The 17352-nt window shown below is 41.4% G+C and overlaps 1 protein-coding gene and 1 pseudogene across 2 annotated transcripts; both read right to left on the reverse strand.

Moving 5' to 3' along the window:
- Positions 1 to 3431: 3431 nt before the first annotated feature.
- On the reverse strand, positions 3432 to 6948 carry LOC116202263 (mitochondrial amidoxime-reducing component 1-like). Of its 2 annotated transcripts, none has more exons than XM_031533741.1 (8): positions 6753 to 6948; positions 5397 to 5546; positions 5137 to 5313; positions 4637 to 4725; positions 4475 to 4539; positions 4217 to 4319; positions 3721 to 3831; positions 3432 to 3643 (listed from the first exon to the last, which is right to left on the reverse strand). In XM_031533741.1, exons 1-8 carry the CDS (start codon positions 6838 to 6840, stop codon positions 3518 to 3520), a joined length of 909 nt encoding a protein of 302 aa, XP_031389601.1. In that variant the 5' UTR covers positions 6841 to 6948; the 3' UTR covers positions 3432 to 3517. The 2 variants fall into 2 exon arrangements, with proteins under 2 accessions (XP_031389601.1, XP_031389602.1); XM_031533742.1 differs by lacking the exon at positions 6753 to 6948 and adding an exon at positions 5659 to 6182.
- Positions 6949 to 8663: 1715 nt separating this feature from the next.
- On the reverse strand, positions 8664 to 13625 carry LOC116204178 (annotated as a pseudogene).
- Positions 13626 to 17352: the final 3727 nt, after the last annotated feature.

The raw sequence follows: 17352 nt of genomic DNA on the forward strand, positions 1-17352 counted from the left end.
AAAGAGTATGTTTAGGGTTCTATTACACATGTCTCCAAAGTCACGTGCTCTTTCGATACTTTGCTTGTCCAGATTTGTCGATTTTATTAATTGAGTCAAGTTGTATTTGGTTTTCCTACAATCTCACATGATCCTATTCAAATCGAGCAATTTAGGCTCACTTGGACATATGACTATATGTTATGATCATCGGCCCTATTCAGGTTTGGATGAGTGTGTATGCATAGGTCGTGGATCAAATATTCTATGGGCCTCCCATAGGCTCAAGTCTATATATGTATGCCCAAACCTCCCTATTTAATTTAGTGCTCTTGGCTCATTATTCATAATCTTATATGCATCTTTTTGTTTTTTTTTTCCATGCATGATTAAGTTTCATGATAATGGCTTTTACGTGAGCTCACATCCACTTATTTACTAAAACCCATCTATTTTTGTGATTTTTATTTATTTAATCCTAACACGTCCAAGCAAATCCTCCTTGTTCGGTTCTCAAATGCTCTAGGTCCAAGTTGTTTTTACCACTCATTCTCACTGGGTCTATTCAATTTTCGCAAAGTGATGTCGGCTTGGATTCCTTGAAGACCAGAGACCAGTACAGATCGATCCATGGAGTCTAAAATGGGCATCAAGCCCATATTAAATTTGATGGGGTCTGTCCAGTTTGAGACTGGAAGTCATCGAGTTAGGATAAAAACAAATTGACTCTAATTGATCTAATGAGGGCAAATTTCCACTCATATATCACCAATCAATGGTGATTAGAGAGGCAATGTGATTAGATCTAAGGGCAGGAGATTGAGCGAATTTAAGGAAATTTCTAAGGTACCCTTTGCCCAAGATGAGATCTTTATCTGAAAACATCTCCTGTTAGACAAGTTCCGTTAAAATTTCAGCTCGTTTTGACTTCGGGAGACATGCCTAATCATTTATCATGTAAAACTGGTCATTCCCGGACTGATTTGAATTAATCAATGAATCTGGGCGAATTTCCCTGAATACCATGCCCATATTTTTTCTTAGGCACGTAAATTGATGAGTCGTGATTCCATATGAATTGAACTTGCAGGTAAATTCGACTCAAGGAACTTTGGATGAATCATTTGCCCCGACATCCCGAGTCTGTCCACTGTTCATAACTGCGTGCATAATTCCTTCTAAATTCTTGTTCTCTCGGCTCGAGTCGAATCTCGGGACGGGATACCTGAAAAATCAATTCTAACTTGATGATGTACGTTGTAGCCTCGAGAATCGCTCCATTTGGATCGGAGTTGATATGATATGCTGACTTATTACCAAATCTGGGCTGTCCCAGACTCACTGTCTGAGCATCCCGGCTTTGAAAAATCATCTCCCCTAATCCCGGTGAGTTATTGAAGTGTATTCTATGTCAAAACGTCCCGGACTTGATTAACTTTGAGGGAAAAATGCTTAGGTGTCTATCATTGCCGTTTTACACGTTAATCATATTGATTTTAAAAGTACAGAGAAGCAGTCATTTTGAACAATCTCACTTGGATCGGAAATTTTAAAAAGTCATATCTTGGGATCTGTGATGAGTTGTTAGCGCCACAAAATTCCTGAATGGATCTCTCAATATGCATTATATACCATAAAAATTCCGGGTCCATACGAATCCCGATAACTTGTCCGATTGGCCTTCATGTGGTTGGTTTTGATCAATTTTGACCAATTGAATTAGCTTCACTAATTGACACCTTGACCGTCCTTGACCACACCCAACTGGTATCTAATTGACGAAACAGTGCTTGCCATGAGTCTTGTACTGACCAGTGGTAACTATTGGTCAGGTCTTCCGATGGTCAAGTTTAATTTTGACTTTGACCAAATTTAATCATTGACTCTCCTTTAATCTTCATTGATCAAGTTTGACCGAGTCAGTTTTTTATCCATTTCTTTCCCATTCCTTGCTCTGTTTTTGTCACTTTGCTCTGTTACTGGCCGGAAAGCCCATTTTTCCACTCATTAGTCCTGATCAGACCCATTTTGATTTTTCGATCAATTTTGACCATTTTACCCCGGTACTTTTTCATCTCATATTGCCTCCCTTTCGTGCCCCGGGCCAAAATAAGGTGTCTACGGGGCATATAGGGCAGGTAACAATTATGCAACTCAGAAGTATGAGAAATCAATTTCTTCCAAGCAACTCGAGACTAAAGCAAAATCTTTTAAACAATGTGAAAGTGAAAAGAAACACATGACCTAGTCTTCTCTTTAGGGGCATGTATCTAAAAATATAGTTCAAATGCGTGTGAGCACGGTGAAGAAGCAACTGGCAACATAGAGTGTGAGGCTCCGTTACTAGGCACAAAGCAGAGTGCAGTGTTGTTGGTAAAGAGGCGTGAGGGAAGAGGGAGGGCAATACTTGTTCAGGTGTCGATATTGGCTGTGTGGGCAGAGGGGTGGGCTTTGGAGGCCAGTAGAATGGCAATAGGTAGACGGTGGGTGACCAGCAGGATGGGGTGGCCCTGAGCAAGGGGCTAGGGCAGGCTGATAGCGCGCTGAAACGAAATGCGATAGGAGGAAAGGACCTGTATCATGGATGGGGGCGGAGTGGATGTGCAAAGCTAGTCGGTGGCAAGTGGAAGAAGCAGTGGCAAATTGAGAGACGCGCTGGGTGGGTAGAAGAAGAAGAGGCAAAGGGAAGGACATGCTGGTGTAAATGGATGCATCTGTGGGAGAGGAGAGAAGAAGTGTGGGTAAACAAATATCAAGCGTGGAATACTTAGAAGACACGATTTTGGAAGAGAAGACTCTATTAGATTTGTCTTTACTTTATATTTATTTGAATTTTATTGTTGGAGGCATTAGTTAATGAGGATATCTTGGGTCTTCCCATATGAAAGAGCTCAATTATGGGCGTGGGACAAAGTTGTGGACGGCAAAGGAACAGAGGGCACACAAAAGGAGTAGGGTTCTGGCTTAAGTTTTTGCATTTTATGGCATAATTGTGCCATCCACCTTAAACTCATGTTCATTTCTAGTTGATTGCAATATTTATATTGAATTCTCCTATATGTTATACATTCCTTATAGGCTAGTTTCTTTATGCTAGGATTACAATGGAACCGGTATGCAGTTATTTAGATTCTTTTCAAAATATCGGACTGTTCGATAAAATTAACCCTTATTTTTTTATAAGTCTTCCAACATCTAAATTCGAGACATTAGAGAGTTTGCTTTTATTATTTTCTTGGTTTTCATCCCTCTTCCTTTTTTCTATCAAATGAAGGTCTTATAAATAAATGAACTTTCTGATGCGATCCCTTGATTGAGTTGGTACCAAAAAATTTAAATGATTGATGACTGTAGTTATTACGGGCACATGTTCGATGATGTATTTAAGTCGACAATAGGCTCGTGCATATATGGCAGCAGGGCCACATTTATTAGTTATCATAAACACTAGATAGACATGAGTTATATAACCTTCTTATATAGGTCCATTCAATAAATAAGGTAGCATTATTGATACAATCTAGAGTTGATTATAATTTCATACTGCTGCTTCAGCAGGTGAGGAGACCATCTTTAGGACATTCACAGGATCCCCAGCTTTGATGATCTTGCCCTTTACTCCTGCTAGACTCTCTTTCAATACCAAGTTCTGCCCGAAATAAATCTGCGAAAAACAGACCAAACAGACAATATATATTTTACAGAATGTTAAAAGAAAAGTAATCGACTAACAAATCTTACCAGTCCCCGCGGTTTTCCATTTGGACGCAAGGCCTTATCTGAGCGGAATGTCTTCAGGGTTTCAGTTGGCTCAGACCCGGCTACACCTGTCTCTTGATTGATCGTTGGCACCTGAACAAAACAGGAAGGAAAAAAAATGTCAATGATGCCAATCATGCTCAGGCTCATTTTGTAAAAGAATGAAGCTCTGTCTACGAAACATTAAACACTGTATTGTTCACTAAAGATGGATGCAATTGAAAAAGCATCCCGCACAAGTACACCCGAAGATGTAAACTGTGTAAAACATTCCCAACAACAGATAGGAGAATGAATAATCAAACCCCTTCATGTCATGCGTTTCACTGAGGTGTGCAGATAAGTGAAAAATGAAACTCCTTTAGAAGGCTCATTAGCTAGTAAAGCATAGTCTGAAGATTGTTAAACAGACTTGAATGAGAACGATCGAATATGAATAAACATTGGAATCATACTTGAAAAGAGTAGAGATTTTTACCTTACAACGAGAACATAGCTTGACGCCTGAAAATGTGAACTTGTTTATTTTGATCTCGGTCCACAGGTCCTCCGAGAACGGCTTACACCCATTAACAAGGATGCTGTAGCATGTAAAGATACGAGTCAAAAGTTGGATCTAATAGATATACTTCTTGTACACCGTACAAGCAAACTTCAAAAACAAGTACTGCAGCAAAGACCTCCAGTATCATCTCGTGAAAGCAATGGAAGTTAGGATTGTTAGTATAACGTTTACTTTGGTCTGAAACGATTTATGGGTACTGGCTCCTTGAGAAGTTCATTAAGGGCGTCCAATGATCCCTGCAAATGAGCAATAGATGAGATGTCTTGAATATGCAAAATCATCAGACAGCAAGCGGTAAATCTTTTAATATAAAGTAACATTAACATCATTCACCTGAGATATCAGCAGAAATGGATATCCGTCGGAAAACATAGTTTTGTGTCCTGGAGCATACTTTGCATCGACAGGCCTCTTTTGTGAGTCTGCATTAAATAGCACATCACACCTATAACCTTTGCTTTGCTATGCGCTTTTAAACTAATAACGAAACCAAACAAGAAGCGTGCATATAAACGTTTAATCGTATGTTATAACGTTATGGATTGCATTTAACTACTCGAACATAGTTGTCTCTTGTAGTGTCAAAAAATAGAATTGTTTTTCCTTCTTGCCACACTGAAGCTTACTTTTGCATTTGTATGAGAAATTCCTACCTGATGCCATGGAGCTTCCGCGTCTCATAAAACAAATATTTGTATTACCTTCGAAATTTTTTATTCCAATGAAATGTATGTAACAGCCGTGCGAGAAACAACCTTAACAGCTCCACGAACAATGCCAAACGGGACTTTAATATTAGTCCATGTTTCGTAAGATATATATCGAACTCTTACCGGCATTGAAACGTACTAGCCTACTGGGTTTCCCGAGATAATCTGAGAACCACTTTGCAGCTTCTTCTCCTTCATCCAGAGCAGAGCCACTCCATTCCCACACCGAGATGCCTTCAGTTATTTGACCAGGCTGGCTCAAAGAGACCTTCAGCGGACTCATTCCCGGCGCTTTCAGAACTGGCACAGCAAAGCAGTGCGAAGTGAGCATAAAACCGGGAAATTCAATCCCAACAACAATAGTTACTGTCTCTTCCGCGTACCTAAGTAGGAATTAGCAGAGGGCACCCAATCTTCCAAGAAAGCATCATTAGGAAGCTCCGGAACTACCAAAGCAAGCTTCGGTTCGACTCTTTGGGTGTAGGCTCTCCCTTTCGAATTTACAACTAGCCACTGCCTGTCCCATCGCAATCCTACACAGGAGGCCAAGGAAAAAAACAACTTTTTAAGCAGAGATAACACCAAAACTGAATTTGAACAAGCTGATGATTCATATTTCATAGAGAGAATTAGACTATTAATCACCTTCCTTTTTTCTTCTTTTTTTTTTTTCGAGATTAAACAACTGAAATACCATTTCACTACACAACCCGGAAACGTAGAAATAACGTTCGTATCATCTACAGACATGAACGAAAGCGGTACACGAGCGATAACGCTTGCAAGGCGGTCTTGAGCGGTACTCGAGCGACAAGGCGCACACCACTGAATTATGGGGGTTTGTTCAGATCCGACCCGATCAAATCAGATGCGGTCGGATCTTTTTTAGATACGAACCGATCTCGACGGATCAGTCCCAAACCCAACCAGCTCTCGCAGAAAGAGCTGGATTGGATGGTGTCGGAGAGAGGACTAAGATACAACCCGATATGACCCGATCCGGACGGATCAGACCCGACCAGACGGATCAGTAGAGCAGGATCCGATTGATCGAGCTGGATCCGACCAGGGGGTTGGAGGAGAGGACTGTCGCGGGAACGTGGATTCCGATGATCAGCGGTGCTATCATATATCGCTGCTATAGAATATTGAAAAGGAAGAGCGGCAGAAAGCACCAAGGGGACGAACGGGCCCCCGGACAAAAGCCGGGGTATATACGGCCACCAGCGAGTGGATGGTTGAGATCTCTCGCCGGAGCACGAGGAAAGGTGGCCGAAGCCGGACGCGCCTGCCAGTGGGGCTCCGGAACGGCAGAAACGAAAGAGGTTTTTTTTTTTTGGGGGGGCGCTCTGCCTGCCAGTTTAGTTCATGCTGCAAATAATTCTTCTTTTTTTTTTTCCTGAATAATAGGTCGGGAGGGAGAGACCAGCCTTGAGGGGGGAAACAAGCATAGAAACCCTCTGGAGACTAGAGGACAGCTGCAATAGAATATTCCATTTGCCGAAGGAGTAAAGGCTCGATGAGACATAGCCCGCCAAAATGCACAATAGATCATAACACCTCCCTTGAGGTTAAAGACAAGGTCTACTGACGGAAGCACTTTCGTGTTTAAGTCGAGATTCAATCCTTTAATCTTTCAAAAAAGACGAAGTCGGTTCCAACTTGACTGCCACCGTGGTGGTTACTGCAGATAAATTTCACTTCACATAAAGAAGACCGAATAAATGAACGAATCGTACCAGTGGGAGTGAGAGGAGCTGCAGGGACAGAGATTCCACGACATGACTTTATTGGGTATATGAATAACGACGATACGATGGCGGCCATGGCTGACTTCTCCTCCGTTTCCTTCTTCTTCCCTTCCACCGACTTGCTCTTCCTCTCCTCTCTCTCTCACTCTCTCTGTGTGTGTGTCTCTCTCTCTCGGTGCTGTTAATAATCATGAAAACGGAATTGGATTGGGGTTTTATAATGTTTGTTTGGTAGGTATGCAGTCGATTCTATTTCATTGCGCTGTTCAGACTTACCAAAAATGCACATGTCTTTGTACAAAAGTGTGATAAATTTTTCTCATGTGCCCTATGAAATTAGGAAAAAAATATAAGGCGCAATATAACATTTTACTTTTATGTCAATTTTATCATAATATTTTAAAATTATACTATATAACACAGCGTTTAGATTGTAGAGTTAATTATGATCTGACAAAAGTGAGAAATTTTTCTCACGTGCCCTATGAAATTAGGAAAAAATTTAAGGCATAACACAACATTTTGGGCACTATTCTCGGGTTTTGTGGCTACGACCAATCGGCAGGTGGGTTTGAAACTCCAAGCTACAAAAGTATCGGGAGATGAGAAGACGGTTGGCGCATTCTCAAGGCCTAGTGTGTTCTTTAAGAGATTCGGTAAGGCGCTCGGGAGCTCACAACCAGGGGCGGAGCCATTAAGGCTCCAGGGGGGGCAATTGCCCTCCTGACTTTTTCATTTGTTGAAGATTTCACATACAAATTTGTAAAAATTTCAACTTTTGCCCCTAAAAAAATCAATGCCCCCTTAATTATTTTATTATTTGACTTTTGACCCAAAACTTTTAATTTGACCCCCCTCCCCGAACATTATTTCTGGCTCCGTCCCTGCTCACAACAGTTCAACTTACTCCAGAGATGACAACCTCCCTTGTCTCGGTACAAGAGGGAAATGAAGGGAAAGGAAGGGGAGAAGAGGGAAGGACTAGCCATCGGTTTGGTTCTTTGGAGGACAGAAATATTTACCGAACCATTTGAGTCAGTTCAACAAAGAGGGCATTGAAAAATTCATGACGCATCTATATTTTGGAGTTCTTCGTTGATTTTTTCTTTTCTTTTTCCCTTGTGATTGGGCCGATGCTTTTTCTTTGATATCTAGGTAAATCTGTTATAAGCTTATCAATTTCTGGTTTGTCCACTTACATTTGATTTTGACACGGGAATTTTTTTTTTTTTATGCCTCGTCCCCTAGCTAATATATAACGAGCTGATGATGAGAATATTTACATCTGATAGTTTCATATCTATAATCTATGAAAGGGTTGCATGCCCCATTACTGTAATTTTAGGCTGTGCAATTTTGTAATAGAAGGAGTGTTGTTTTGTCACCGTCTGACACGCGTGTTAACCGTCATCCGCCGGTTATTTTGAGAGCCATTTTATTTGGTAACAACATTAGAGCTGTCGTACCCCACTACTATTACGAATTTCTTTTTCCTTTTTCATGCTTTTTACTAATTTGACCATTTATTTGGTGTCACATTTTTTTTTTAAACATGGAATTGGCAAACCTTTTCTTAGATTCAAAAAATAAATATTATTAAAAAAAAAAGAGCGCTAAATGACTGAAAAGGAGGAGGGCGTGGTCGCTCATCGCCAGCAACCATTATTTGAAGGTCATTGGAAAGACTGAACAGTTACCTATTTTAAGGAGGGATGCCAAAAATTCTGGGATAGAATTTAACCTTAGCATATCAATATGAAAATTTGCCTATAATTTACTGGGCTTTACAAGACATTAGTAGCATTGACACGACAATTTACAACCTTGACGATAAGAGGATGCCGTCTTGATATATGGTTAAATATCGGGAGAAATATCTCAGAATCTTCCTGCTTGACATGATAATGAATCCAATCAATTGATTGTCCTTGTCTAATGCATCATAGGATAGAAAGCTACATGTAAACTGGGTGCTCTGGCATTTTATTAAAGAGGTTCATCTGTCCATTTTAAAGTAGAAGAAGAAGACGGCAAGCTTCTTAATGGCCACCGCAGAAAAGTGCACTCCTAATTTTGCAACTTATTTGCATTCCTTTTCGGAAACAACACGAGCAATTCAAGGGGGGGGAAAAAAACATTGAATGCAAATCCCTTTTACGTGGGATAACATACAAATGCCACTTATTTTATGTTGGCACAGGCATTAGAGGGCACACAATAACGTCTTGTGATATTCACAACCTCCGTATGTACACAACCTTCGACGGCATAAACAAGAGTTTTTTTTTCCTCCAATACCTGCTCAACATTGGCAAATGACTCCTTTTGCAGCTCTTTCTGTTTTATCTATGTAGTCTTCCTTTCCATGCATGTCTTATTTGTGCATGGCCACTAAATGGACCCTTGCTCTTAATGCTTCCACCTAAATTTACATCTGAATAGTTCCATTTCTACAAAAGCGCTGCACGTTTTCCCCGAAGAAGTTCCTGTATTTATATAGTTCTCTGAGTTCCTACTATAAGAAAAGAAACCGAACCCCGACCCTGACCATATATAGGTCTGTGTAATATGTAAAAGGCATTCAACCATTGGCCATTCGCATACGCCACAGCTTTCGCCTCACGTGCAACTTATTCTCCTGAAACAACGAAAGAAACAATGTTCTGTGTCAGGACCCCGAAAGAATACAAGAAGGTGATAAACTAGGTATTAACATAAATTTGATAAAACACTAGTGATTTTCTTTACCTTATTATACGTCCGTGGACCCTCCACGTAGCGGTCGCCCTTCAGCTTGGTTAACTTCGTGGGGAGGTTGGTTGTCCAAGGGCATGTATTGGGACATGATTGCCATGATCTCTGAGTCCATGTAAGACTGCAAAAAGGAAAAAATAATGTTATTTAAGAAATATTGAAACAGTTCTACAAGACATATACGCTATGAAACAAATTATAAACGGGCCGGTATTGTCATATTATATATATACACATACCCGGAGTCGGTATTTGTAGAAAATGTAAGCAACCATGCCAAGGCCTGCAACAGCTGCCAGGACCACAAACGCAAGGAAACATCCAAATTTAGTTCCGCTTCTCTCTGCAAAATGGATGACAGCTTAATGAGAAAGCCAAAGATACATATACTTGACATAACTGACCGTCTTGATGATCTGCTATGCTGAACATTCTAAACCTCTATGCGTCACCGATAAGGCATTCATTGAGCTTAAAAATGATATTTTGAAATTCTCACTTGGTGGCTACCACAGTCTTGATGGATGAAACTTAATCTAGGTGTTTCCGATTTGTTATCTCGCTACCCAATACATGAACATAATCGTGTCATTCCAGAACTTTGTGGTGCAGAGCACCTACCAATGCAAGTATCATGTTGTGCTATGTATATTTTGCTTCCTGTGAACTTGCAGTCGTATCCACCCCACGTATTCTTACATGAACAGCCATCGCATTGACAAACTGAATGCTCCTTGCATTCGTCAACATCTGCACCGCGCAACCACATAGCAAATGAGGTTGATCAGTTTCTGCTAAGCAACTGATTTTCCCAGATGTTTATCAGTAAGGAAGCTGCATCAATGACATTATTAAGCAAAGGGCCAGCGCTGCCCCCACATGTGAATTGGACTTGAAATGTGGAGAAGGAAACATGGACCACAAAAAGCCTCAAAATATTGTGAATATAAGTAGAAGAAGAATATCCTGGAGCCAAAAATACGAGCACTAATACCAAGTAAAGCAGCAGACTAGGCTTAAGATTGTAAGGTGCATAGACAATGACTATCCAGCATAAATCATATACATCTCTGCTTCTGCAAAGTTGGGACATCAAATAACGGAGGAAGGAAGTTTACCTTCGCATTTGTGACCATTGCCACTAAAACCTGGAGGACAGCGGCATCCGGACATGAGGGACTCCTGATTCACATGATCAAACAGATGATGACCGAATAAGATGACTGGAGAGCTAATCGGTAAGTCAATAGAAATTCTACAAAAACAAGGTAACTAAACTGAGCATGCCGAGAAAGTCCTTCCCCTCTGGGTCTCTGACCAGCAACCACCATTGTTAATTGCACAGCGACCCGGTCCAACAGCTGTAATTTGGACAGAGCAAGTCCGTCTTACTACTTGCATAATGGCAGCAGATTAGTAGACAGTGATAGGAACAAATTCGAGAATGACGTAGATGTCATAATTATGCAGCTAAGACAAACCACAAAAGCCTCTGCGTCAATATAAGGTTTTCTGAATTACTTCCCTAACCACTTCTGATTATACGAAGAGCAAGCACATTAATTTAGTCCAACTTAACTGCCTGCCCTTGAACAAGACAAAGAGATAACTGACATTCTACCTAAGGAGTTATTCATTTTTGAAATTATTATCTGTTGTTCCATAAGCATGAATATTATGAACCTGAGCTGCCTAGTTACTTATTCGGGTCTGATTTTTCGCAAAATTTATAATTAAGCAACATCTAGTCTCTTTTGACAGAAAAAGAAAGTACCTTCACAATATGTGAATCCGTCTCCTTGGTATTGGATACCATCCATGACAGGGCACTCTAAATGTGTTTGGCGAGTCGCAAATATAAGTAAAAAGAAGAGTTAATAAACAAATAAAAAAAGAGCACAAACTTTTCACATTTTAGCAATTCTAACACGAACTTTTTTTCTTATCCTAAAAACACACAAACTTTCAATTTGATAACAATTCTAGCACGGCGTCAAATTTTTTGTTAATTTGGATGGAATCGAGTCCATAGAGGGCGCCGACGACCCCAATCAAGGGGGTGATATCCATAATCGTGGCTCCATAAATAGAGGATTCTCCCGATTGCAGGGGTGGGTCTCGATTGGGGTCACATGCGCCCTCCCCCGATTGGGGTCATCGGCGCTTCTGTGGCCTCGATTCCGTAGAAATTAATGGAAAATTTGACGTCGTGCTAGAATCGTTATTAAATCGAAAGTTTTGCATTTTTAGGTTAAGGTAAAAAAACTCGTGTTAAAATTATTAAAATGTGAAAAGTTTGTGCTTTTTTTTTGTTATTAACCCATAAATAGAAACTGAATATACAAAAGGAGAACTGGTGTGAGACGTTTGAGGTATATCTTGCAAGCAGTGACATTGGATTTATCGTCCCCCCAACATCCACCATTCTTCTCTTGGCACTCGTTAGTCTCGAGATCTGTCGAGTAGTTTTTCAACCGCAAAAGGTTCTCAAGTCCTTATAATCAACAATGAGATAAAAGATAGAAAGGAAAAAAAAAATGGAGATGAAATGTTTGGAATAGGCAAATCGACCTCCACTTAGACAAACCGCAGGCTCGGTAGTCTCTTTAAATCCGGCACATGTGGCCTTCAAGACTGCAGTTCTCTCCAATTTACCTTCAAGAGCAAACCAGAAGTTAGCTCTCTCAAATGGATAGAGTCGTATCATAACTGAAATCTTCTTTTCTTTTCTTTTAATACCTCTCTTATGCTCGGGAAAATTTTTTTATTTGAGAACAAAATGTGATAGGTTGGCTCTTAGAAATGCAGTAGATGAAAAATATAAGGAAATTGGAAAAACAAATCGACGGAGTTTGGATGCAGAAGGTAACTACAAGAAGTACAAATCCAAGTAGTCAAATTTGCTGCCCAAATTCTAAGCAATCCCGAGATCGTTATGAGTACAGATTTAAGTCCATCAACAAACCTCGATACTGAACATTATTGATGACCAGTGTTGGCAAAATGGTAACATCACCACGAGATCCCCGGCCAACCTGATCCAGCAACAATCATAGAACGAGATCCCCGGCCAACCTGATCCAGCAACAATCATAGAAGTACTAAGAGACGGGATACTGCAAAATGATTGGAAGACTAAAAATATAGATTTACGAACTGAAAATGAAAGGTATTGTAACCTGGAGTTCCTGCTCGGCTTTCAGGACTTCATTCTCCGTGTCAGCTCCCGGATCTCCCACACACTTTTTAATCTTCTCAATGGGCAAATCTAATAATGAACGAGAAAAAGCAACATTTATACCCAGGTGCCAATTATATCTCGGAAAGAAAACTGTGGCGTCATGGGCTAGTTCTAGAAACGCATCTACGCTGGCCTTCCTAGCATGAAGAGAAGCTCATACCGAGCGATTTCACAACATCCTCAGCACAATCCTTGCTGTACCTCTTCTCCTTCATTGAGCACCTGATATGAAAATCTGTCACGTAATCCGACCACACCCATGATCGGTTACTCTCATTAGCAACCCGATGAATGCAGAGCTGCCTCAGATTCTCGAACACGACATCCTTCCCCTCGTAGCCTTCCCCAAAATCCTGCTCGGGATCTGGGGCACAGTACCTCCCCCAGTTTATGCATTGAGACTTGCATTGGCTGGTGAGAATAAATGCCTCCGGACAGTACCACGTAATATAGTGAGGCGTAAAAAGAGTATACCCTCCTCTCTCAAGGATCTGAGCATGGCCCTTGAAGTTCTTCACAAAGTTCATCTGCTCAGTGCAGCGGGTCCCACACTCGTCGTTGCTGTTGGTCCAGAGCTCGTACTCAACCAGCTCATCAGGGTGGGGCATCGGTTCCCACCATTCTAGTTCTTCAACAACTTCCTCCCCACCTTTCAGTAAGGCATCCTTCAGGGTTTGACCAACTGATTTCTAGATCAGAGCCGATGGGATCTCGATCTTTTCTATGTAACCATCTGCATCACTGCTCTCCTCGGGGGAGTCCATGGTGATCAGGGGCTCCACGATATCAGCCACTAGCACTGCCACAGTGCCTGCCCGTTGGCCATGCCATACCTTCTTCGCAAAATAGCATCGTGAAAGATTTAGTATTTAACTTATATATCATCAAAGAGAGCTGTTAAATCAGGGAGCCATTGGTGAATATATTATGTCGCTCGGTCATGACATTCATCAACAAAATGAAATTGGAAGCTTTTCAAAGTTTTGAGATTCGGATATTTCTCTTTGGTTTGTCGGATGATGAAGAATCTGAAATGCGGAAAACAGAGGATGAAACAGAGCACCAAGTTTAAGTTCCAAGTTTTTATTAAAAAGGACTTTGAAAGTATTAGCGAATTGGATTCGGGAGAATATCAGTCAAAAAATAGACGAAGCTATCCAATCCATCTCCCAATCACAACTACTAAAGCTAAAAGAACATGTTCTTTGCAAAGCCACGACATCTGCATAATAGAACATATGCAGTCGAATGACTTGAAATCAAGAGAGATATATTGTTATTATTATTATTTTTTTTCAGTAGACCAATATATTTTCTTAAGTTAACCTACTAAAGAATTCGCGGAGAATAAATAGTGGTATACAAAGTTCTAAGTATAGAAACTAGTTCTAGGTATGGAAACTATATATACACGACTAAAATACATTATCTGTACATGGTAAGCATTAATGATAATTATTCGTGCTAATCTTCTCTATTACTCCCCCGCAAGCTAAACAGGGACTTTGCCACATGAAGCTTAGAGCAGATGTTAGCAAAGCGAGAAGAAGATGAGCCCTTGGTGAGTGCATCAGCTAGCTGATCATCGGAGTTAATGAAGCGAATAGATAGTTGCTTGCGCATGTTGCTTTCAGTACTCTGTTTGTCTAGGGCTTGCCATTTTTTACTTATTTACAGCATTACTTAGGTTGCACACTCCTTGCCCATTTTGACACCGTAAATTCGATGAAATACTCAGACCGTCCGCTCACCAACCAGGGTCCTTACAACAATTGAAATAAAGTATAGAAATACATCATTACAATGTGTTCTCAAATGAAATACAAACACGATACAGTACATGGATCTAGTTGGTTTGCATTAGGCCAAATATTCTGCTCATGCTCACCATGAGTTTTTGAACGACCGAAAAGTAAATTAATGCAACGCAGGCTCAAAGAATCGGGGGTCGAGTTCGACTGGACCTATAGATAGCAGAAGAGTCGTTTGACTCTCGAGATAGCCATAAGATCGGTCGAGCTCCCAGGCAATTGTCTAACCGTGATTCACGCACCCTATCCAAGTCGTCTGCCACATAGACCCTTCTCAGAGCAAGAGAGTGACTCGGGGCTAGACCTCATTACGCACTCGGGTTGCACACGCTCGGTGTGCATGGGGCGTTAGACTCGTAATCGATGGTTTGGGGCGTTGGACCTCGTGCAAGGCGTATGCTATGGGCTCAGGCTCGAACTACAATCATACAGCAAGCAGCAGACAAAGACAGATGAAAACAGATAAAGGCAAACAAAAACTGATAAAAGCAAATGAATACATACGAGTGGTGTGTTAAGTCATGTTTACGTGATTAACCAATTATGTCCCAGGGTTGTTTGGCAGACAGTTCTTTTAACCTAGACGGACAAAATGCATGCAATACTAGTCTGACAATGTGTGTGAGTTTGTTTTAAAATTGTTATGTTTAATGTCAGTGTGGCTTCACAGATTATGCAAAGAATGCGTATTTGGACCCAAGATTCGAAAAATGGAGTTTCTCCTAGCCATTTTCAAATGTTTACTCAAGTTGAGTGAATGGTTAGTCCAGTTTGTATGTTTTGTGATAGACAAGCTAGTTCTAAGTACTTGAATCTACACTAGGATGACAGAAACACTTAAATCTGGTGAAGAGGATTGTGCAATTATCAGTTTGCCCGCACGAGGTTGCCTGTCTACGCCCGTGGCTCGAAGTGTTTCGATCCCCCTAACACTTATGGTATCAACGTATCATAAATGAACTGTTATGCCCTCAAACTGAAAATTGTGCAATGTGCTCGTGCAAAAGTTGGGATCACGTGTCATAGACTATCGAAAGTCAGTAGCCGATGTCGACCGATCCTTTGAGCCTCCTGGGGTCAAGCCGACCCCGAAAGGACCGAGAAAACGGTCGCCATGCCCGGGAATGGCCTAAGGAAGACTCGTGCACCCCGACTTGAACTGCCTCAAATCGAGCCCAGACTCGAGAGACACACGAGTGCTCCCTATATGCCCATGCTACGCGTGCCACGTATGGTGGTGCTCTTTGAAATTGTGAGTTTTAAAATGGTATTTCCGACAGTTTATGAACCGTTGACACGATTACAGGTTAATTACCAATTCATGCGATTTGTTTTATAGGCTGAGTGCTTTGTTTAATCGGATTGCACGTCCCATTTCCTGTTTGTGGAAATTTTTATATCCTTGTGGCCTAGCGCCTTGAGCGCAGGGGTCGATGAGTCGATTTGCGACACGATAACCAAGACAGGTCCTCAATGGCCAAGAATGCTTGGTTAACAATTGCCGATGCACTATTAGACCCTCGTGGGCCCAAAATGGTTCTCGATACTCAAATCCATACAAATTTGTTTAAATTAATGTGCCCGACATGCAATTTATCATCCGGTTAATAGCAAAATAGAAAGTGCGATCACAACCAATCCGAGTAACGACTTTAAATCGGAGAAAAGAGGCCGCTTTTGACAGGAGATGGGTCAAGGAGCTCTCGGCCCACCTCCTCTTAAGAGTAGCCGAGAGGTTTCTTGACCTGTAACAGGTCTTGCTCGATCTCTTTGCCTCGGTTTTGATCATTTCTCGTATGGAACACATGTCAAACACAATAATAAAGCATATCAACTAAGTCGGTGCCGCCATGCTCGCAGAAAAACTCATGCAAACGTTCAAACATTTCAAATAACACGATATTAAACGGAATCGATAAAACGACACCAACTCATGCATCGACAAATGATAAAGGAACATGGGAAATGACCAAGATCAAAGGAGAAGAGGCCACCACAAGCTCAAAGAGGTTAAGAGAGCTCTCGACTCCTCTCCCTTAAGGTGTAACCAAGGGCCCTCATGGCTCCTTTGAGCCATGGTGGTCTCCCTTACTTCGATTTAAGACACTTCCCGTCATGCTAAAGTGTTACACGCATCCATTCATGCACATACATCATTACAAAGTCCAAATAACGAAGCAAAAATGAAATATGCAATAAAACCGGTTGGGGACCACCTTATCACCCCACAAACCTAAAGAACCAAAAGTCCTAGGTTCTTTAAGTCGTAAGAGTGTTATACCTAACCCTGAGGCTTGAAAAAGAGTCAATAAAGTGGCTGGAAGCTTGCTGGAAACAGGGCGCAAGGCTGGACCCGAAAGGCTCAAGGACACCCCGAGAAGAAACTAGTCGGTTCAAGGGGCTCAAGATGGCCTCTCCACGAAGGCACGGGTCATCTTGACTCCTAAGAAGGTGCTTGAGGTGGCTATGGGTGGCTCGTGATGTGCAAAGACCTGTGCTAATCCGCAAAGCAAGAAAAGACGGTTAGAGCCAAAACTGTTTTTTTTTTAACTGAGGAAGGAAACGGTGAGTTTTGGTGCGTTTTGTTGGTGGTCACGATGGCTCCTCACTCCGAGAGGACACCTGGTAGGTGCTTAAGGATGTGCTCGAGCCCAAAAGTCAATAGGCAACCCGCTTAAGGGGAAATAGCCCTGACCAAGGGGATGGTCACTCGAGACCGGGTAAGGACCCGTTTCTATTGTGGGCTAGAACTAGGTGTTAGAAGCTTCAAATGGCAAAACTA

This window comes from Punica granatum, chromosome 4 (assembly GCF_007655135.1).
Source record: "Punica granatum isolate Tunisia-2019 chromosome 4, ASM765513v2, whole genome shotgun sequence".
Taxonomy (NCBI): domain Eukaryota; kingdom Viridiplantae; phylum Streptophyta; class Magnoliopsida; order Myrtales; family Lythraceae; genus Punica; species Punica granatum.